Here is a 24,635-nt window from a genome sequence, read left to right as displayed (position 1 = left end):
CGTTCAGAAGCCGTCGGCAGCACTATCAATTAGTTTTTCAACAATGTCACTAAAGAAGTGTTTTTTTTTTTTGGTTGTGAGTGAAAGATCATTTTGTTTATCTTCACAAATAACCCAGCATTAAGGAAACAGTGGATGCTGTTTGTTTTTCCGGAGTAGCAACAGAGTTCTGCAGGTGTTTGTTCCCGGTCATGAGTTGAAAACGATGCATTATGGGATTGAATGAACAGGTTAAATTCTTAATGGCCCTGGAGGTTGGAAGCTCATTCTAACACAGCGGAAATGAGAGAGAGAAGGGTCTGGAAAGTGATTTTGCACCTTGTTGTGGTGAAATCACCAGTCGCTGCTCATTCACTGAGGTTCAGCTCTTAGTACAAAAACACAGTGCTTTACTTACAGTCTCAAATCAAAAGAGTAGAAGAGAAAGAGGGAGGTAAACAGTGCTAAGAGCATTTCCCCAGAGGACAGATGTAATTTATAATGATAATAAAACATGCATCACCAATAACCTTAGTAAATAAATCATCTTAGTCCTGTAAAGCATTCATGAAACAGCTATGTCCAGTTTCTGAGTCAGATCTTTTAAAATGAATAATTTGATAGATATTAATAAAAGATTTGCTGACAAATTAACTCAGTGACTCAATCGATACATTACACAAAGCTATCGTAAGACTTTAAATCGATCAAGTCAGAATTTAGAATTAAAAGATTAGTTCACCCAAAAAAATGTATTCTGTCATCGATTACTCACCGTCTCACCCTCAAGTTGTTCCAAACCCATAAGATGTTTGTTTTTAATGCTATCTGACATATTGATGTCCCTCAATTAAAAGTGTATTTCAGTGGCGTACACATGAAGTTTGTTCTCGCACCTCAAGTATGTACGGAGGAACTTCCATTTACACTGATTGAGCATGTTTGCTGATAAAAGTGTATGTGAATAAAAGCCTAAAATACATCTATTGATAATATAAAGCGATCATGTCTCTTTATTTTACAACGTCTTTATCAATGTTTTGAACCAGACTTTCGGGTGAATAGACTGTCAATGAACAGACAGAAATCGCAGTTTTTATTTGTTCCGAAGACAAATGAAATTGTTTGGAACAACATGAGGGTGAGTAAAATGTAAATGATGATACAATTTTCATTGGGTGAACAAACTATTTAAAAATAGTCATATGGACTACTTTTGTGATACTTTTATGGTCATTTTGAATGCTTCAGTCCCTATTCAATGGGTGAATTATTCTTTAAAGGAAGACTGAACTGTGGGTGAAAATTGAGTGCATGAGGAGGCATCAGATCTCATTTAAAGACAGGCTGTGTGGTTTGATGAAGGAATGAGCATGCAAAACAGCAGATCTACCTCCCACACATCAGAATCTGCTGTCTTTCTGCTCTGCTGCCAGTCAGCGGCCATTCAAATGCTTTACGGATCAGGGACATTATAGGATGCCATCCCAGTCTGATGCTACACTCTTGTATGAGGACCTTTTCTGCCTAGAATGCCAAACGAGATTGAAGTCAAATGAAATTTAGATGGAAAAATGTGAATCTAGACCAAAAATTCAACATGTTGTGACACGAGTGACGCCGTCATACACTCTGAGCCATGCTGAAGATTCAGAAACTGCATAATGTGAGACCTCCACGCTTCATGAAGACGTCACCTAGAGGATTGAGGACGCAAATAAAAATATCAATTCCAAACCCCACACCTTTCAACCATCAAACAGGCCTTCATTCCTCCAAGGGGCTTATTCTCATTTTGACTGGGGCTTATCATCAAAGGTGGGATCTGGAGCATTAATCAGGCCGCTAACACGCGTTGAAGTCACTCTACGCTGTTGTGATAAGCTTTCTAAAAGCTGATGGTTGCTGCTGCTGCCGTCCATGTGCTAATGCTGCTAGCGTTAGTCACGGTTCTCGCACGTCATGCCGCTTCACTAGAGCGAGAGGCGGCAGTAATAGATTTCACACTCAACTGGTGTAAATTTTGCCACCCGAGATTTCATAGCATTCTTTCTCAGCCATTACATTAAAACTAGCCATAAGTTTTAAAGAACATATTTATGTTCAAATATTATAGTAGTTCTAACATAACTGTTGCACACATTTTTTTATGAATTATGCATAAATATTAGCTGAAGTGTAATAAATTAAGTTGTAATATTATAATGTACATAAAGAAGAGTCTCACAAAACCTGCCTGGATCATATTTCACCTCAACATAAGATATTACACTTTGCATTAAGACAATTTCCCCCGTTGATGTAATGTTAACAGTCATTTTACAAATTTTGTAATTACTATTATTATTATTATTAAAGTAAAAATAAGGAAGTACAATAATAAAGGCAGTACACTAAATATTGTATGTATATTATACAATATAATTATATTTATATATTATAATTCTATATTAAAGTATTTAATATTATAATATAACAAACATCAATTTTGACCTCACAAATATTATTACCGGTATTATAATATATATTATATATCATGTGCAGAGTATTGAATTGTCATGAAAAAAAATTCACAATACATTTAATAGTATAAAAATCGGATTAATTTTCTTTAAGAAAAATATAATTTCTTATTTCCTTGTTTAATTTGGAGTGAAATGTGACATGTTCTTCTAAGACTTTGAGACGTTCATCAAAAAAACTGAGACTTCAAAAATTCATCGACAATTTTAAGGGTATGTAAACAAACACTACACAAACGGCTCTTTTAATGTTACAGCGACGTGTGCTCAGATTCTCACAAACAGCAGCAGTCTTTGTGCCCGACTATCAACTTACACAGTCCCGAACACACACGCAGACAGTCTTTCGATAACAAACAGGTGCAGATGTGTAAGAAATGAATGACTTTGAACGAACTACATACAAGTATACTTAAAACCTATCGTCTCTCATTGCTCATTGTCAACATGAATGATCTACAATGAGCATGATTCTTCATTTATCGGATGTCCTTGCAGCAGTTCAATTATCACTAAGCCTTATTGATGTAGCCCTCTTTGATAAGGAAATCGTAGATTTTGCGCGTCTTGTTGACATCTATCTTGATGAGCGATCGGGCCTGCGCCAGCCGTAGACCCCCCTGCCGCCGGCACTCGTTCAGCAGGGCCTGTTTGTACTCCAGATATGCTCCAGGCACCAGACGAACCACCTGACATAACTGAGAGATGATGAGAGAATAGTTTAGGATCCATTATATCCCTTCAATGAGGCAGATGTCTTCAAAATGAGCTTGTGCCAGAAGCAAAATCATGAGTTCCAAACCTCTTTTTCTCTCTCGTTGAGTTTCTCAGTGCCCGGCAGCCCTGTTAGGTTGAGAGGAGGTGCGCTTCTTCTGCCTGTGGATCAGAGAAACGAGACTATTCAGATTTTCCTCAGTGGGACAGTTAGCAACAGATGTATTGCAAGTCATCTAATAATAAATAATCGAGTAAAGCAATAAGCCACAATAGGCTGTGCTTTACAGTGATTATACCACAGTTTATTGAACGCTGTGCTGCATTTAATAAAAATATACATTTATTGTTCATCTTAATAACAACAATCACTCAATCAGCATTTATTTGGAATCTAAATCTTTTGTTTTTACTTCACTTTTAAATCCTCTTTTTGCTGAAAATATATTAAGTAAGTTCTCAAAAGTTTTGAAAGGCAGTGTATCACGGTTTTCACAAAAGTATTAAGCAGTACAACGTGGTTAATAATCAGAAATGTTTTTGAGCAGCAATCAGCATATTAGAATGATTTCTGACAGATCATGTGACACTGAAGACTGTAGTATTTTGCTGAAAATTCTCAAAAATATTAAAAACATTAAAATATATTACCATAGAAAACAGCTAGTTATAATATTTCACAATATGACAATTTTTTTTTACTGTATTTCATAATCAAATAAATGCAGCCTTGGTGAGCAGAAGATACTTCCAACAATAATTTTAAAATCTAAACTTATGACTAATATAGCAATATTATTATTAAAATATAATAATTATCAATGTTAAAACATTCAATACATTTCATACAGTACCAGTCAAAAGTTTGGAAAAATTACTATTTTTTTTAATATTTATTAAAGAAGTATCTTTTGCTCATCAAGGCTGCATTTATTTGAACAAAAATACGAAGAAAAAAATAAAACAATATTTCAATATAGAAATATTAAACAATATGAATTAATAATAATACTTAAAGGTCCCGTTCTTCGCGGTATTCTAACACAGTATTTTTCACACAATTTACTTCTTTTACAATCTGTACAATTCTTACACTTTACAATCTGTACAGCGCTGTTTCCTCTGTCCTAAAAACGGCCTGATGATTTCCTTGTTCTATGAAGTCCCTCCTCCAGAAACACGTAACGAGATCTGATTGGGCCAGCGCTTGCCGTGTTGTGATTGGACAGCAGCTTAGCGCACTTTGCCCGGAAAGGTCCCGCCTCTTACCACAGGGTATATGCAGGAATCCTGAAGTTAATTTCAATACCTTTTTAAGACTTTTTAAAGACCTTCTCAAAATATTTTAAGACCTCATCGCACTTCAAGTTCTAATCGGCAACAAACCTTCAATAAACAGTGCATATTGCATATCTGTTTCACAACGTATGGAGGGCGACACATTACCTAACTGCGCATTTCGCAAAATACGTCACCCGTAGACAGCGCTCGCCAGGGATGGAAAATACCACTCCATGTTTTTACCAGCCACTGTTTTGTTTTTAACAAATTAATACTACAAGCTCTACAATACTTAAGCAGTTTATTTAATCTCAAGTCTCAATGAAATACTGACATTTTCACAATGATTTGTGGTCTTTTATGGCTTCCAGTTTTATGGTTTTTAGTCCCAAGAATGAAACTATTCGTTTTGGCATCTTTGAAGCGTGTTGACAACATACTGAGCAGAAAATTGTGGGATGCACCGAAATCAAAATTCTTGGCCGAAAACAAAAAAAGAAGAAACCAAAGCCGAAAACCGAAAAATAAAATTCAAACTAGAATGTTTAACTCGACCTCACTCATGTGTACATTAAATAATAATGTACATGCCTACTGGCCTGCAGAAAGGTACAGAAATTGAATAAAGTAATCAAATGTAAAATAACTGCATATTTAACCTTTTAAATGAAAGATTAATCCTTATTATACTTACAAAAGCTATTCAATCAAGAGCATTGTTTAATGTCAAACTATATATAAGGACATCACTCAGGCAGCAGTAAAGGCTACTGCCCCTTTAAGACCTGATGCAGGGATATGCTCGTCTTTCTCGACTGTGCATACTATACAGTTCACTCTTAAGGCATATTCAGACTATGTCTGCTAGGATACTCATCAAGATGGACATGTTGACATACTTCTTGTGTGAGCTTGTCCGCTTAAGCGCAAGACTTGAAAGAGAAATCATTATTTGCACGTTGTGAGACTCACGCGCGCTCTCGGATGATGCACAGCGTCAGATCTTCTCTCAGCGCACGCGAGTGATGACGGAGAAAACGACTGGTTATATGCGCACATACGGCAGCACTCGCATGCATTGAACAAAGTTTACAAAGAGGTGAAACAACCCGGTAGGTAAAGCGAGTTTACCCGCCACAACTCTAAATCAGCCGCATTTGGCTGGTGGCGGTGCTAATTTCCATCTCTGGCGCGCGCGCTCCGAGCGGATCTCAGACTGAGCGCCCCGTTGTTTTTTAATACTTTTGGGGATGAAAAGAAATATATTCATAAATACTTTTTGGAGTCAAACTCTTTTGACAAAGCTTGAACAAAATACTTTCAAAATGTAAGACTTTATAAAGCCGTGATAAGAGTTTTTAATACTTTATAAGGTACTTTATACATTAATTTTCCCAAAATTGATTTATCACCTTTTAAGACTTTTCAAGACCCCGCGGATACCCTGTACCATAACGGGGAGATGCAAGTGCTGAATGCGCGCTCTTCTCCATGTGGGAGAGCAACAAGACCACGCCCCCTATTTTGCGTGTTCTTGTGGGCGGAGGGTTAGTCAACAAACGGTTCTAGTGACGTCATTCCTGCAGGAAGTGCAGAGGTGTAGTCCAAACCGGCCGTTCGCTGTAGGCTTAGAAAGGGAACTTCTGTTAAATAAAATATCTCGCTTGGCATTGAACTTTGAGCTTTATAATTTTACAGGTATTATTTATGCTCTAACAGCAACATTTCACACGAACTAAAGTTTGACAGATGGAATCGCGAAGAACGGGACCTTTAAAAAAATCATTTTAACACATCCTTGCAAAGTAGAAGTATTAATATCTTCTAAAAAAAATACTGACCCCAAAGTTTTGAACAGTAGTGTGTAATGTTACAAAATATTAATTTAAAAGTTTTATTCATTAAAGAATCCTGAAAAAAAGGATCATAGGTTATAAAATAATATTAAGCGACTGTTTCCAACATTGATAATAAATCAGCATATTAGAATGATTTCTGAAGAATCATGTGACTTAAGACTGGAGTAATCGCTGATGAAAATTCAGCTTTGCATCACAGAAATAAATTATATGTTAAAGTATATTAAAATAGAAAACCATTATTTTAAATTATAATAATATTTCACAATAGCCTTGATGAGCATTAGATACTTCAAAAATATTAAAACTAGTAATGTTTCCAAACTTTCCAACTTATTTATCAGCATGTTTGTTGTGTGATCAGATTCATACGCATTGAAATATGTCCTAGTTGTGCAGTGAAGTGACAAAAGGAGACAAAATGTAAAAGTATGAGAGTGAGAGAAATACAAAGAGATGTGAGTGGCTTCTTTTTTTGCTGAGCATATTTACAGCGGTGCATCTCAGAGAATAGATTAATGGGTCTGAGCCTGCGGCTTCACGGCTGAAGAGGATATCACAAAGATTGCAACAAGAGACCTGAGTGGAAGAGAGGAGACGTAGCATGAAAAACAGAGGAAATAGGCAGCAAAATACCTGAGGTAGTGATTGTGGTGACCACAGGAGTGATTCCAGCATCACTGTGAGAGAGAGAAAGAGAGAGAGAGAGAGGGAGACAGTCAGTCAACAGCTGTGCTAGCGAAGCAAACATTATCACACAAATGCTTTTGAATCATCTCTGAAAGACGAGTCGGGGCTCTTGGGGTTCTCTGTAAAAGTGAATGATGAAAGGCTCTCTTTTATATTTTATTTAGCTTTGTCTACTTTTGCGGAATGCCTGTACCAAATTTCATGAAGCTACCGCAGGAGCTACAAAAACACAAACAAACCGTCAGCCAGAGCTGTTTGAATGAGAATACACTGTGGACTAGTGGGCAGGTAGATATGAATCATATATGTGATACCAATAAAACAGCAGAAGAAAGAAAACTAGAAATAAACAGCAGTGCTTGCGTGGCAGCTGTAAAATAGAAGAGCTAATAGTAGAAGTATTAACACCTTCACTACTCTTGGCAGCCAAGATACCAAAATCATCACTTCCTGGGAAATTGGAGCAAAATATCTATAATATGAATGGAAGTTGCTGCAATCGGGGAAGCCACTGTAGCTCTTTTTTCCAATATCATAAATGACTTGCGTTTTGAAGCGTGAAGACAAAATGCAATAAACACTGTCATGTAATCTGTGTTTGGAAATGCAATCATGTGTGATGCTTCTGGGAGGTCATTACACCAAATCATTCTGATGACAGATCAAACCAACATTTGAGATGCTGTGCAATGAAATTGGTCCACTGGTTAGTCCAGTAATCCAATGACATTCTCTGTTGAGGCAAAGATATTTTGAGTTTCGTTGCACATTTATGTGGTAAATTTGTCTCCATTGTAGTTTATGCGCATGTCTTCTCATAAGACAAAAATGCATCTACTTCAAATGAGTGCTTAGGGTTTTTTAACACACATTTCACGTAATAATGGGAGTTGTAGTCTTCACCTCTACAGCCGGTGAAAAAAGATTCCGACGGGACTCGGACAGAAATCATGTTCATGGATGAGCTAATGTATTAAAGATTTATTAACGTTACTGTAGTATGAAGCAGGGTGGGGCTAACTGAGGACGCTGGAGTGATTGCTAATGAGAGACAAGCACGATAGACACAAGGCTCGAAAAGCAATTCCACTACTTCAGCTCATGCATATCTGGGGTAACACAGCGCTGTTATCATATAAGACACATTTGAGTGTATTGACAGTTATGTTATTATGCTACTCTGTGTGTTTACTCAGCGGCTACTATAAGATAAAACAAGAAAACTAACTGTGTTGAGCTATTTATCAATGGTTAGTTTTCTGTCAATGAATGTATCCAAACAGTTGCCCACCTGTCTAATAAAACACATAATATATTAAAGCATCTTTGGTGTTTGATATGATGTCATTGATAGGTGAAGCACAGACATGGTCCATGTCCTGGTTAAAATTGCTGATTTCTCTGAATTTATACATTCTTGGAAAAATTAAGGATAATGTAAGTACACAAGTCAACAAAATATATAACATTGTTCTAGTGATTTTTGGTTATTTTAATTAAAAAATAAAAACATATTGTGCCTTTAATGCAATATCCCATAATACGTATAAAAATAGGTGGATGGAAACAAAGCTACATAAATAAATACATTTTAAAATATATTAAAATAGAAAACAGTTATTTTTAAATTGTAATAATATTTCAAAACATATATCATATTTTTAATTTAATAAATAAAGCTGTGGTCGGTATAAGAGACACCTTTCAAAAACACGGTAAGATTTTTACCGACAATCTGATGTGACGGTAGCAGAATGGTTTTTGACATGGTATTAAAATTACCAAAAATAATTTACTTTAAATGTGTTATTTCTTAAATAATTCTGTTATAATAAGCAGCCTGCATTAGGTTAATTTGGAGCTGAATTCATTGTAAAAAAAATTAATAATTACAATACTATTTTGTAATAAAGTATTGCAATAAGAGGAAACAGCATACAGAGTGAGTAATGTGGCATTAAGGAAGTGATCTTACATGGCAGCCTGTTTGTGCAGCCATTGCTGGCAGGCTCGGGTATCGTGAATGTACTGCAGGACGTCACACAGCATGTTCCTCTTCCTGCGCTCGTCCTCTCGTGTGCGCTTCACTCTCTCATACACCTTAGCACCTGCAGTCCACATGACAGGGGTCAGATGAGCTAAAAGTGACATCTATCACATCTGACTGTAGTTAGTATGGATCTGGACTGTCTTGCTTTTGAATAAACTTCTGCCCATCTTACCACAGAAGGACTGAATACCCTCTCTCCTGTACTCCTGGAGTCGGTGGATCTCCCTCCTCAGCTCAAACTCCACTGTCAACGATTGCATGAGAGAGAGAGAGAGAGAGAGAGAGAGAGAGAGAGAGAGAGAGAGAGAGAGAGAGAGAGAGAGAGAGAGAGAGAGAGAGAGAGAGAGAGAGAGAGAGAGAGAGAGAGAGAGAGAGAGAGAGAGAGACTTTGAAATCCACTTTAATTACTAAAAATTAAAAACCATCATTCAAGAAATGCATGAACAAAAAAAGTAAAAAAATAAAATAAAAACTAAAAACATACAACCAAAAACAACCGAAAAAAACAAACAAAAAAACAGAAATACAAACATATACAAAAAAAAGTACACACACATACACAAGGGAACAGCCATAGATGGAGAAAATCGAGAGAGAGAAAGAGAGAGAAAGAGAGAGAGAGAGAGAGAGAGAGAGAGAGAGAGAGAGAGAGAGAGAGAGAGAGAGAGAGAGAGAGAGAGAGAGAGAGAGAGAGAGAGAGAGAGAGAGAGAGAGAGAGAGAGAGCAGATGGATCTGTGAACTTTTCACCCTGGCTGATTCAAACTACTGGGGCGGACAGACTGAACTCAGACTCTGTGCTGGTGAATGACATGGGGGCTTGTTCATCTAACCCGACCTGTCCTGAACATGCTCATTAAACCACAAAAATCAGGGCTAGACTGATCCTGAGTCAGCTGAGGAAGAAAACTAGCCAGTCTAGCAAGTATAGACCAAAATGACGACATGCTGTATATCAAGTGTGCACAAAAAAGGATTAAATAACTCACAGGCGTGACTCTCGATGAACTTGTCATGCTCTATGGGTCCCACCACACGTGCAAAGCGTCTCATGACATCGTAAAGGTCCTGCACTTCCTTGGGATAGCGTCTCTCCAGAACTGACAAAGCAACAGATGCACAAAATCAATCTGATGAAGTAAAGAAAACACAATGGCTCTGTTCTGAAGCTTATTAGTAACCTAGCTGTCTACAAAGGCAGCTACCTTGAAGACCACAGGAGATGCACATCAAAAAAAAAAATTCTAATGGAGTTACAAACCTGTGTACTTAAGTGTGTTCAAGCCTTCCCTGGAAGTATGTAGTTATAAGTTGGAAAGCCGTAATTAGTTCAGTCAGGACCACTTTTAAGAAGAATAAAATGTATTGATCATTCTTGGCTTTGGCAAAAGACTCAAGGCCCGTTCACACCCAGAACAATAACTATATTAGCGTGCACACCATTGGAGGATATCGTTCTGTTTATAAGCATGTGCATGTCTGGCGCTTTAAATGCTCGAGCTCTTAAAGGGTTAGTTCACCCAAAAAGGAAATTTGTTATTAATGACTCACCCTAATGTTGTTCCACACCCGTAAGACTGTTTTCATCTTTATTTGAGGTTTGAAAACAAACGCGGAAGAGAAGACAATGCTGAATAAAGTTGTAGTTTTTGCTATTTTTGGACCAAAATGTATTTTCGATGCTTCAAGAGATTCTAATGAACTAACTGATGTCTCATATGGACTACTTTGATGATGTTTTTATTCCCTTTCTGGACATGGACAGTATCGTGTGCACACACTTAGATACGCTGTTGGACTAAATATATAATATCTTAAACTGTGTTCTGAAGATGAACGGAGGTCTTACGGGTGTGGAACGATATTAGGGTCAGTCATTAATGATATAAATTTCATTTTTGAGTGAACTAACCCTTTAAAGCAGGATTGATTCTGATCGGCTGTCAATGTTTTTATCGTTTGTCAGCTGTACAAAATCTTTCTCAAAAGTGATCCCAATGTATTGCTTCTCTGTAATATTATTGTTATAGCTGTGGTGTGAACTCTGCTATTTTTTTAATATGGAGAATAGTTTTTAGAACTATATCTTTATTGTTTTTGGTGTGAATGGACCTCTAAGGCTCTAGGGGGCTCAGATGCCATGCTAGGCAGTTTAAGATGCATACCTGAGGCATAAACCTCCCTAGCCTGACAATAACCAAATATGTCTTAGCTATGTACACATTGCAGAACGATATGCAATCACACAATGGCAAATAAAGATAGAGTGAACAATAGTAGTCCAGTCAAAATAATTTCTAAGCAGAAATCACAATGCTTTATTATGGAGATGCTAGAAAGTTTTTGTTTTTGATTTATGTTTTTACTAAATTTATGAAGGTGTGGTAAATTGACAATTTGCTATCTATTCTGTTTTAAATTGTACAATACTATAGCATTTTGTTCATGCAACTTTGATAGTTTTATTGTTAACAATTTTTTTCAAACTTATTTGGACAAATGTACCATTAACAAAGATGCTACCATATCCAGTATGATCCCAAATTGGAAACTCAAGGTTTAAAGAAAATCCAACTTATTATTGAGACTTTGTGGTGAAATACATGTTTTTACGCTTCATATGTTTCGGGCCCTAAAATTATGTCTAATTAGGGAGCTTACTAGGTTTTGGAACAAACAGAGCAAATCTGCTACATCAGAAAAACTGTGACTGATTGGCTTTCTTTGAGAAAAAAATGTCAACAGCAATGTATCAATAGTCCAGCTGTGCCAAGCGGCCCTGTGAAAGTCTCCCTGATGGTTCTTCACCCACCACTGAAGCTCGACTCCCTCGGAAGGAGTTGAGTAAGCAGAACTATCAGCAATCAACCCTGCTGCTACTGAGCGAGAGAGATAGAAACAGAAAGCTGCTATGTGGGTGAGCGTGAGGTGTGATATTCTGCCTCCACTATGCTCTGATGTTACTGAGAAACACAAGCACATACACTTCTCCCTGTAACTCTATAGTTTATATATATATATATATATATATATATATATATATATATATAAATAATGTATGTTGTATACTGATATTGTGTGAAAACTGAATGGAGATTTGTAAGCTAATTTACAGCACAAGAGAACTCGGTCAGATAAAGGCTAATTAAGTAAAATTAATTATATTAAAAGGACAGCTATAAAAAAACAATTAAAAAAAAAACACTGTTGAGCAGCAACTCTGGAGTGTCTCTGGAGTTTCAAGCATTTCAGCCACATCTAACCAAAGCTCACAAAGAGAAACATTAACAGTGGGTGTAGACTTTTTAATCAATTTTAATGGTGCTTTTTGCAGCATGGGACAGTGTGTTGTCCTGAAATAAAACCCTTTATTTCAGAAGGTACTATTCTTTTTTTTTTTTTATACCATAGCATAAAATGGTCAGTTATAAACTCATATATCTTGCAGAAGTTATGTTGAGACCCTAAAGGGACCTTCCATGTCACTTACCAACATTCCAGCCCAAATAATCACGCGGTAGATGACAAATGATGTCGTGGTCTTGCTGTAACCTGGTGGCCACTCACCAACCATCCAGAAATCCATCCATCTAGACCATCCATTGAAGTACGGTATCCAGCAGCTTCAAATACATGTTAGCTGCTCAACAGTGGCATTTTTATAGCTGTCCTTTTAATGCAATACATTTTTTCATAGAAACTTTCCTTAGTAAGCCTTTATCTGACCGAGTTCTCTTGTGCTGTACATTACTCACAAATCTTAGTAGATAGTTTGATATTCTCAGTTCAGTTCACACATTAGTTGTTTTCATGCCTTTTACATAACATTACACAACTTCATGCTTTTCATCTTCAGAAAGATCTTTCTTCCTCCTCATATTGCATGAGAACTGTGACATTAATAATGTGGGACAACCTTTTAAAGTAGGGTTTCCATTGACCCTTAGTAGACCTGGCAAACTATTTAACAAACCTGTCTAAGATATATTTAGCTATAGATGCATCAAACTACAATATCAGTGCCCTCCACGCAGCAGTGGCTGATGGGATATTAGACCGGCTGGTGTACGCACAGCCAGGTCAAGCTGTCTTGCTCTCTTGAATTGGGGATAAACCAACACCGCTGCGAGCCATCAGGTCTTGGCCACTGCCTCCATTATCACTCGCAACACACACATACTTTCTTGCAGTCTCCATGACAACAAGGCTGCAGTTCCACGGTAGCTATCGCCTTGCTTTTGTCTTGAGAGTGCCGGGAGACGAGGAGAGTGTCTGGGAGCCGATAGATAAATAAAACTGACTTAAAGCCCTCCTTGCATCACAAACACTCAATACGTCTCAGGAAAACACGCAAACCTGATTGGATTTCCCGGTTTGTTTCGGAGCACGCAGAGGAAATAATTGGATAAGAGTATTCCTATCGAAACCAGCTGGCCAACCAAAATGTCCAGTGGGAAATAGTCAGGGATGGCGATCTATTTACTGAGAGAAGCGACACAGTGCCCAGAGGGCCTGGATCAATAAAGGCTTGAAAGATGCAATCTCCTTTGTCATTACATTCGAAATGTTCATTTCATGCCAAACTATTCATAGGGGAGCAATCACAGCTGGCGAAAACAGCTCTGAGATCAGTGTTGATCTGGAATTGCAGTATATCGGGCGCTCATTGTAAACATTTCACACAGATGGCTCGTGTTATTGGAGGTTAGGGAGGGTTATCTTGTGGCTGTAAGTTCTGGTCTGAACACTGCCTCACATACTGTTCATACAAATTGAGTACAAGAGATGGCAAGAGTGTTTGGCTAATATGATGCACAACAGCATGTTTTAAAAAAAAGAAGTCTTACTCTGAAACTTGCGTAGGTTGATGAGGCCGTGGTCTCGAATGATCCTAAAAGACAACAATTTAAACATTTCACACTGTATTCTGTGAGAAGCAAATCAAACTCTAAGTGACCTTAAGCCTGACTAATGATCCTTAAATAGACCATTATAAAACAGTGATAAATATATGCGAGTAGGCGCCTGAATACACATACATACATATATATATACATACACACATATATATATATATATATATATATATATATATATATATATATATATATATATATATATATATATATATATATATATATATACACACACATATATACATATACATATACACACATATACACACACACACACGCACACACGCACATACACCGATCAGGCATAACATTATGTCCACTGACAGGTGAAGTGAATAGCACTGATCATCTCTTCATCACGGCACCTTAGTGTGTGGGATATATTAGGCAGCAAGTGAACATTTTGTCCTCAAAGTTGTTGTTTTAGAAGCAGGAAAAATGGGCAACATTAAGGATTTGAGCGAGTTTGACAAGAGCCAAATTGTGATGGCTAGATGACTAAGTGCATCTCCAAAACTGCAGCTCTTGTGGGGTGTTCCCAATCTGCAGTGGTCAGTATCAAAAGTGGTTCAAGGAAGGAACAGTGGTGAACCGGCAACAGGGTCATGGTCGGCCAAGGCTCATTGATGCACATGGGGAGCGAAGGCTGGCCTGTGTGTTCTGATCAATTTGAGCAACTGTAGCTCAAATTGAATACATAATGCATCACAGTTTGTTGCGTATGGGACTGCATAGCTGTAGACCAGTCAGGGTGCTCATGCTGACCCGTTCACTGCCCGAAAGCGTATGGGCGCGTCAGCATCAGAACCAATTGAAGAAGGTGGCCTGGTTTAATGAATCATGTTTTCTTTTACATCACATGGCTGGCTGGGGGTGTGTGTGTCATTTACCTGGGGGAAACACATGGCACCAGGATGCACTATGGGAAGAAGGCAGTGTGATACTTTGGGCAATGTTCTGCTGGGAAACCTGCCATCTATGTGAATGTTACTTTGACATGTAACACCTATCTAAGCATTGTTGCAGATCATGTACAGCCTTTGATGGAAATGGTATTCCCTGGTGGCTGTGGCACTTTCAGTAGGATCATTTGCCCTGCCACAAAGCAAAAATGGTTCAGGAATGGTTTGAGGAGTACAACGAGTTTGAGGTGTTGACTTGGCCTCCAAATTCCCCAGATCTCAATCCAATCGAGCATCTGTGGGATGTGTTGAACAAACAACTCCGATTGACGGAGGCCCCACCTCGCAACTTACAAGACTTAAAGGATCTGTTGCTAAAATCTTGGAGCCAGATTCCACAGTACACCTTCAGGGGTCTACTGGAGTTCATGCCTCGATGGTTTAGAGCTGTTTTGGCAGCAAAATGGGGACCAACAAAACATTAGGTCATAATGCTATGCCTGATAGGTGTATACATGTATTATGTATGTATGTATGCATGTATGTATGTATGTGTGTGTGTCTGTGTGTGTGTGTGTGTGTGTATAGACTACAGTTAATTCAATAAGACTTCATTCCAATAAGGATTGATCTTAATTTTTAAATTTCTTGAGCAGTAAATCATCATATTAAAATGATTTCTGAAGGATCATGTGACACTGAAGACTGACGTGATGATCAGCTTGCCATCACACAAATAAATTACATTATAAAACATATTAATAATAATTTGTTACATTTATATAGCGCTTTTCTAGGCACTCAAAGCTCTACATAGAAAGGGGAATCTCCTCAACCACCACCATATATTAAATTAGAAAAGTTGTTTTAAATTGTAATAATTTCACAGTATTACTGTTTTTTCATCAAATAAATGCAACCTTAAGGAGCAGAAGAGACTAAATAATATTACGGCCACTGATAAACATTACACAGATTTATTTTCAATAATTTATCATATTTTTTCATTAAAAAGAGAAAAAGTAATTGTAGATGTGTTAATATCATATCAAGTTTTTTTTAGATGATGTGTGAAAAATATTTTATGTTTAGTTGTAGAATTGCTTATTGTGATTATTAATAATAAATTAATTTTGTATATAATTAATTTGGTGAACATATTGGTGTTGCTGCTATTTTATTAAAGCAACACATCACTTTAGGCTGTACATAAGTGACTTTACCGTGATTAGGGAGCTTCACATCATGCCTATGGCCTTAAACACTTATAAATAAATTATATAATATTGATTAAACTGTCACGTACAGTTTATCGTTCACAGCATCTACAGACACAAAGAATTAATTGAATTGGGAAGACAATAAACTTGACTTAACCATGATAAAAATCACTGTAATACACAGCCTTGGTTTGCTGCTTTATTGAACCATGCTTGGCATTATCAGCTGCGGGTTATGTTTTATTAAAAGCATCTCATTCGTGGTGTGTGATGGGGGTGAGTGGAGGTCTCAGATGCTGTGTGAAAGTGGCGGGTCACTGGTCTGTTTGCCGCTCTGCAGGAGATCTCAGACGACAGCTGCGGTAAAGAACCGAGGTCAAGCTAGCCTCACACACATACCACTAGACCTTTGCAGGGCAGCCAGGCCTCATTAATGCTGATTTACAGTCCGTTACTGTTACCACTAGAGCTGTTTGTGTGTTTGTGCTAAGAATCAAGCTAGCTGATCAGTTGCTATGGATTAGGTTACATAATAACACAACAGACCAATTCCAGGAATGCGTTTCAGTGAGTGTTATGTGCATAATTTGATTCATTATGTGATAATTTGATTCAATTCTTCAATTGGTAACATTGTAGCATATTTTTTTTGTTTACATATTTTGTATATTGAGAAACATGTTTAAATGGAGGTATAAATAATACTGGAACTTTAAACATAATTGAATGGTCTAGTGTGACCCTCTAGTGGTTGTTTATGGCAGTACAATGTGTGTTTTTGCTACTCACTTTTTTCTCCTCTGTCTCTCTTTCAGCCTGGAGTGATAAATATCCACTACTGCAACCTTCAGTGCTTTAAAAAATATGCCACAAATATGGTAAAAAGAAATGAACAAGAACTCAGCTTTCACTACACCGTGATATCATTACATACAAAAAGAGAATTAATTAATATGTGCAAATTTTGTCATTTTACTGAAATATATATTACCATCAGGGCTGTCAAACGATTATTTGCAATGAAATAAAAGTTTCTGTTTGCAAAATATATATGCGTGTACTTTTTATAATAATTATGTATATTTGAATACACACATGCATATTTAAGAAAACTTTGCATGCATTTATATTTATATAATTTATATTATTATTTATAAATAACAATATTTTATATATTAAAAATGCATCTTTGTTTGTTTATATCGATGGTTTATATATATGTAATTATTATACACAGTACACACACATATATTATGTAAACACAAACTTGTGATTAATCGTTTGACAGCACTAATTACTATATAATCTTTCTGACCACAATCTTGCTGGCACCAAACTTAATATACTAAAATAGTGTGTGTGTGTGTGTGTGTGTGTGTGTGTGTGTGTGTGTGTGTGTGTGTGTGTGTGTGTGTGTGTGTGTGTGTGTGTGTGTGTGTGTGTGTGTGTGTAGATGGATGGATGAAAGAACTGATTAATATTTTTGTATTGTTCCACTTACCATGAAGAATATCAGAGTCATCATCAACAAAGTCAATATCTTTCAAATCCCATTCAGCATAATTATCAAACTCCTAATTTTAGAGACAAAGAGAAAGAGGGAGGCTGCTTTGAATAATGTACAAATTAATTTGTTCTCAACAGACAGCACATTAACTGTAGATCACTTACCTCCATGAAGTCTGCTCGAGCCGGCATGTATCCAGCCATATCTCTGGAGAGCTGAGAGTCGAATGAAGGCCTTGGAGGATCATCAGTGGCTGAAAGAGACAAGACAACACTTGCCTAAAAATAAACCTCAGCAGTTTGCAGAATGGTCTCTGTGTGTTTGTTTGCCATCTTATACACCACATGAAACAGACAAGGACATCTAGTATTCATGCTGTTCATCTGTCTGGCCAAAGTGTGATAAACCAATGCCTGCTGGGGCTGTTGAGCTCTGAGACTTTTCAACGGCACACTGTGCTTATTACATGTATTAAAGGAGGATTAGGATTAAATTAAAGAGTAAAAATTGGTCAGTATACTTTTGGTTAAAAAAGTTAAAAACAGTTAAAAAACAAAACTGCATGAATTTTGAAGAAGAACAATGGGTGACACTATAGAATACTGATCCATCATTACTGAATAACTACACAGGAACAAATGAGTAATGCATTATCAAAGGTGTCACGAACTGGCATAAAAAAAAAGACATTCGTGTGGTTTGTACATTCAAAAACATTATAACTAATAAGTAATATGCTATTTTCTAAACTGGTTTTGAGGCTCTCTCCTGAATGCTGACTTGGAAGTAAACGCCCACAGCTAGGACTGGATAAGAATTGCATATTTAATGAGCTTCAGCTCCCCTGTCAGATCAGTTCACGAGAGATTGTTTTGAAAGCGGCAACCGGAAAGATTCTCTCGATCACAGGGCCCGTAAACGTCTTTATCAAACAAACACAATGATTTATTTCTCATCCACCCACGATTGATTGGAATATTATTTTTGTATTACTTGGCCCGCCCGATCAGTGGATATAAGTGCGAACCGTGTATATAGTAGTTCTTAGTAGTCCTCTGGGAGTTATGAAAGAAATAGTAGTTACTAATTTACTAATAGTAAACTACCGCATTTGACTAGGCACTATTACTAACTGTCAGTTGTTAACACACATTTACTCATTTCTACATGGTGAAAGGCACATAGCACGCTATATATATGATAGGAAACCATTCAGTGTAAATATTCTTTCATTTGATGCAAATTAAGTCTGTTTTCACGTTAGTTTCACGCACCGCAGCCGCGCACACACAAATTAAGTATGTTTTCACGTTAGTTTCACGCACCGCACCTGCGCACACACTAAATTTAGACTATAGACACGAGAGCGCAGCGCGGATCATATGCGCGAGTCCGCGCGGACAACAAAACATATCGACCAATTTGAATTCTGCACAGAATGCTGCATTTCAAAGCGATATGGAGGAGATTATGATGGTAAACAGTGTTAGAGGAAACTGACAATCGCGGCGGATTAGATTTGCTGCCCCTAGGGTGCATCTAGATTACTAGGCTACCACAACGCCACAGTTATAGTTATTGGTACCACAGTAAATCCATGGTAAATGTTAGTGAATTGTGGGTTGAACTATATTGTTGTGGCTCCTGATTTCTCCTATACTAACTCGAATGCTTCTCACTGACAAGTGTCTTCCCAAACATCAGACTTGCCTGACGTAGGTTTCTTAGAAGTAAACTAACCATTTTCCAGTCCAAGTTGAACGTCCTTCAAGGACAGCACATCCACCCTTTGCTCTGCCATCCTTATTCTGCTTTGTCAGTCATCGACAACCCGCACCTGTTCTTTCTTAGGGCCGTATTTTTACCATCGGTGCAGTCTAATTAGTAGTTACATAAAAGGCGATCTGGCACTGAATGCGTTTGTGAAATCCAGCAGAGTGCTTGTGGCCGCTGTTTTCAGGTGGCTCGTGCACTGACTAGCGCTTCAATTGATTGCTGTTGCGGAGACTATTCATTCCGTTTAATATCACAAAACGAAATGGACCCGTTGTGATGTGTCCCTGTTCTTGATATATAATCACGGATTAACATCTTCGGTTTTAATGAGAAAATAAGTAAACTATACACAGCGGATTCATTTATTAGCACTAACATAAAGAATCTCTGCACTACAAAATATTGTGTTATACAGCAGATAGGATGAAACTATCATTTCTGAAAACACGCACTCCTATCACAGATTTATTTATTTATATATATAGACCTGAGGGAGGGGTTCTGGCAGACCAATCACGGCGCTTGCGGTCCGCGTAGAATTGACTCGTTACATTTTTGGAGAGGTGCACGTCAGGGTACATCGTAGGGTACGCGTGCAACACACAGCCTACAGCGTAGCGACGGCATACACACGACGCAGAAGTATAAATTGGGCTTAAGACAGGTCAGCGAGTAAATGCATTTGTTGTTTAAGGAAGATATAAATGTCCCAGCCCCAGGTTATAATAGGCATACCATATTTAATCAGGGGAAAGACAAAAACAGGTTTTTGAATGATAATGTATTGATTCATTTGTTAAATGTTGTTAATTTTGAACAAATTTTTTTTTGATGGTGTACCTTTAATTATATTTTACTGGACTGATTAGACTTGCAGTTTGTTCACACCTTATGTGTGTATACATTTAGAGTTCACAATCAACACAACAGTAACTTGTTTCTGATGCTCACTTACGCTTAAAGGGAATGGCTGTGTCTGCTGACCGGGACAGATGATCTTCCATCTGTCTGAGATTGAGCAGAGTGGAGGCGAACAGAGGATTGTTGATGAAGTTCTTCATGTAGTGGCCTTCACACTCCTCTTTGGTCTTGGTGCGCATCTGGTAAGCCACATCCTGCCTGAAGAAACACAAAGAGAGGTCATTAAAAGGCATGAAAATTGACACAAATTTCACAATTCAATTCGATTTTGATTCACAAACTTCGATTCTATGTGGATTTATTTGAATGTATAATATATCAAACACAGTACGTAATTTCTTCTCATGGAAAAATAAATCACTTTACAAATGCTGTAAACTATACAGGGAACGTTGTCTGTTAGTAGGCTACTTTATTATAATTATAAAGGTTTTTAAATTGCACATACAGGAGTTTTTATAATAAGTTATAATACATTTTGAATGTCATATTCAAACATACATTAAATACTGAAGAACAGTTTAAGTAGAAATATAATGAATATTTATACAGTGCATATATTTATCAAAATGCTCCTCTCTAGGGGTTGTGTTTTTTAGCTGTGGTAATTTTCTTTTCTGTGGTAAATGTTACGTTGACATTGCTTAGAAGCTGACTGAATGATTATATGAGACGTGATCCTGATTTCGATAAGTTGTACAGGCTCTTGTAACATACCTTATGATGTTCATTCATGTTATTATTTTGTGCTATAACTATTAAACAGGAAGAGATTCACATGCGCTTAAACAGGTGACTTAAACCTCTATTACGCCACATTAAAGAGCGTGGAAACTGCTTGATATCAAGTAACAAATCTATTTGATGGAATATGCGCTACAAATAATGTTTAGTGAACATCTGTTCATGCATCAACTGAAAACAGCACACACACACACACACACACACACACACACACACACACACACACACACACACACACACACACACACACACACACACACACACACACACACACACACACACACACACACACACACACACACACACAAAACAGTTCTTTGGATTAATAATTGATATCAGATCAGCAAAATGAGAATCAATTAAAATAACATAAAATAATCAATCATTTCAAACTAGCTCTAGGCATTAGTGAGTGCTATTTTAGTATTATATACTATTATAGTATGTATTATTATATGTTGAATTAGCTTTTACTTTTATATTTTTATGGGTTGTCTTTTCATTTTTTGTCTTCAACTTGAACTTTAAATTTTAGATATTTGCCAAGACAACATTTTAATTTAAGACATTTAAATTAAATTCTTCATCTAATATTTAGATTTGATTTGAGCTTTATTAACAAAAACATTTTAATAGTTTTATATAATAGTAGTAGTTCTTAATAGGTTTAGTTAACATTAACCTGATTTCACATTTTTGTTCTTTTTAAAAAATTTATTAGGAAACAAAACAGAAACATTTGTGTTCTAAAATACCTAATTGAGCCCTAGTAGTTGGAGATGCATAACTAGACTTACCAGTTACCAAAACCACAGTCCATGACAGCCTCTAAAAGAGCCATCTCCTCCTGCGCAGTCCAGCCAGGCTCTAACACAGGAAAATCTGATGTCTAGAAGAAAAAATGTTATTTATGGACACAAGATTGTACAGGATACAAGTTATGGGCCCCAGAATGTAACATTTAAAACATAAAATAAATAATTGTATCTTAAAAAGCTAATCAAAAAAAAATAAAAAATTCTTTGAACATTTATGGTTTAATTGATGTTTAAAAAAAAAACACCTATTAATTTAAATCTTAAAACTAAAGTTTTAGTTTACATATCAACCTTTTATATTCTGTGTAATAATTTTAATTCTAACTCTCTTTACCATGATTTCATACTTGTGGTCACTTTGGTGCTTTTTATACTCGTATCCTCTTGTAAAGCACTGAAACAGAGAGATAATATAGTACACATGAATTGATATCGAGAGCATATGAAGTATGCAGTCAGATGGAAGTGGGACCCTCAAGCTACAGAGTAAAGACCAACCTGCAGACACAGGAGGAAAGGTGCCGGTACACATTCGGCACACTTAATGTAGGGCTCAACTAGATATGCCGAACATCCACGACAGGGAGGCTTATCGAAAGGATCATCTGTGAAGACATAAAGATTTACTCACAGAATGCAGTTATCAACAAACCTATATCCTGTACCAGTACATTGCTGTATAGTATAGCTGTATCCTGTATAATGTTTTAGTTAAAGTGTTTAGGCGTCACTGAAATAAAATATAATGCATATTTATATAATACCTAGTTGTATAATACATACAATACATAATTATTTAAAATAGAAAAACTATATAATACACAAATTTTTCTGTGTGACAACCATAATTACTGAGGTGTGACCATGGTACAGTGAAGGTAACGTTACATATATTTCATGCCATGGTAAATTGTTAAAATAATATTTGGAATGGAATATATCAATGTTTACATATTATTATGGTATTTATACATTTCAAACATTATCAATATACAAAAACATGGTACTGTCAGTAAGTTACATGTAGGTTATCAACAACTATGGTAGTAACATTACCACAGTAATTTTGTTAGCGTCTGACTACGGTACATTTCTGTAACGAACGTTTCTTTTTAAATGTAGGTAAATTAGTTATATGCCCTCGAATAGCAGATTTGCACGGTAACGTTACTTACTTCCAAAAGACGCCAGACGATCCATTCTGCAGATGATGCCTGATCAGGAACAACGTACAACCTTCCTCTTCTTTGATGTCGTTTTGAGCGCAGTTGAGATTTTTACAGCTTTTTTTAAATGAATGCAACTAAATGAAAGCTAAATGTATGGTGTATTTAACATATTATTGAGAATGTAAACCATAGACAGTAAAAAAATGTAAACACACTTATGTGGCTCTGTGTCGTTCAGTGACCATCCCATGAGGGGAAATTGCCTTTTTTGCAACAGCGCCCCCCAGCGGCACCTGCGTGGTAAGTTACCACAGACTTGTGGGAAATAGTAGTGGGAAGTTCGGATCATTTTACTGACTCGGATCTTTGAGTCTCGTTCAGCAAAATGAACGAATCTTTTTTCGAGTCATTTCGAGTCATTTCGTTCATTTCACCAAAATGACATGTTAAATAGCCCAACACATCTAGTACTTATGAAAATGTTGATTACATTTTAAAACTACATACAAATAAACTATAGGGTACAGCAACCAAAGCCAAATTATAAGAAACCGAAATGTTTAATTAATTGATTAGTTGTTGGGTCAGGCTATTGCAGTTTCACTGTTAGTTCACCTCACCTCCTGATCCAAAACATTCTTTCTCTTGCAACTTCATATTTATCACGTTTGTTTTCCGCCTCTCGTGTCTTCGAGCTCCTCGAGACGTTAGCTGTCGACTCGTCTGTGTCTGACTCTGATCAGATCTGGGGGCTGGGCCGCCCGGACCGTGCGTGACACAGGTCCGGAAACAAAAATGATTAGTTCTTACGAGTCTTTCGGGTTTGAGTCTTTCGTTCTTCCTGTTAGTCCCATAGAGTCTATGCTTTCAATAACGGAAACAGAAAAGATTAGTTCTTTTGATCGAGTCTCGGGTTTGAGTCGTTCGTTCTTTTGTCACGTGACTTGTCACCGTATAGAACACAAGTTCACAACCTTTTTAGTAAAAAGCACGTAGTTATTTATTTTATTTTTTATATTATTCTCAGTTAATATCAGACATATACAAATATGGGAATATTGACTATTCAAGTCTAACATCACAAATTCAATTAGACTAATTTTGAATCAACTGTGTGTGTGTGTGTATATATATATATATATATATATATATATATATATATATATATATATATATATATATATATATATATATATATATATATATATACACACACACACACAGCATGTGACTGACAGCAAGAACGAAAGACTCAAACTCGAGACTCAAAAGAACTAATCTTTTCTGTTTCCGTTACTGACAGCATAGACTCTATGGGACTAACAGGAAGAACGAAAGACTCAAACCCGAGACTCGATCAAAAGAACTAATCTTTTCTGTTTCCGTTACTGACAGCATAGACTCTATGGGACTAACAGGAAGAACGAAAGACTCAAACCCGAGACTTGATCAAAAGAACTAATCTTTTCTGTTTCCGTTACTGACAGCATACACTCTATGGGACTAACAGGAAGAACGAAAGACTCAAACCCGAGACTCAAAAGAACTAATAATTCGGAGATTCATAGC

At 36.8% G+C, this 24,635-nt stretch overlaps 1 protein-coding gene across 1 annotated transcript; it reads right to left on the bottom strand.

Annotated features, from left to right (window-relative positions):
* Positions 1-2,691: 2,691 nt before the first annotated feature.
* tada2a (transcriptional adaptor 2A) lies at positions 2,692-23,342 on the bottom strand. The gene is made up of 15 exons (XM_067451076.1): positions 23,073-23,342; positions 22,396-22,502; positions 22,232-22,291; positions 21,877-21,968; positions 20,370-20,533; positions 17,803-17,891; positions 17,633-17,705; positions 16,921-16,984; positions 13,941-13,984; positions 10,083-10,193; positions 9,268-9,339; positions 9,021-9,153; positions 6,992-7,035; positions 3,304-3,377; positions 2,692-3,199 (listed from the first exon to the last, which is right to left on the bottom strand). The coding sequence occupies exons 1-15, from the start codon at positions 23,095-23,097 to the stop codon at positions 3,014-3,016; spliced, it is 1,338 nt and encodes a 445-aa protein (XP_067307177.1). The 5' UTR covers positions 23,098-23,342; the 3' UTR covers positions 2,692-3,013.
* Between the last annotated feature and the right edge of the window lie 1,293 nt (positions 23,343-24,635).

The sequence above is a fragment of the Pseudorasbora parva genome, chromosome 8, assembly GCF_024679245.1.
Source record: "Pseudorasbora parva isolate DD20220531a chromosome 8, ASM2467924v1, whole genome shotgun sequence".
Lineage (NCBI taxonomy): Eukaryota > Metazoa > Chordata > Actinopteri > Cypriniformes > Gobionidae > Pseudorasbora > Pseudorasbora parva.
The sequence above is the reverse complement of the archived record's forward strand: the minus strand, read 5'-3'. Positions and strand labels throughout refer to the sequence as shown.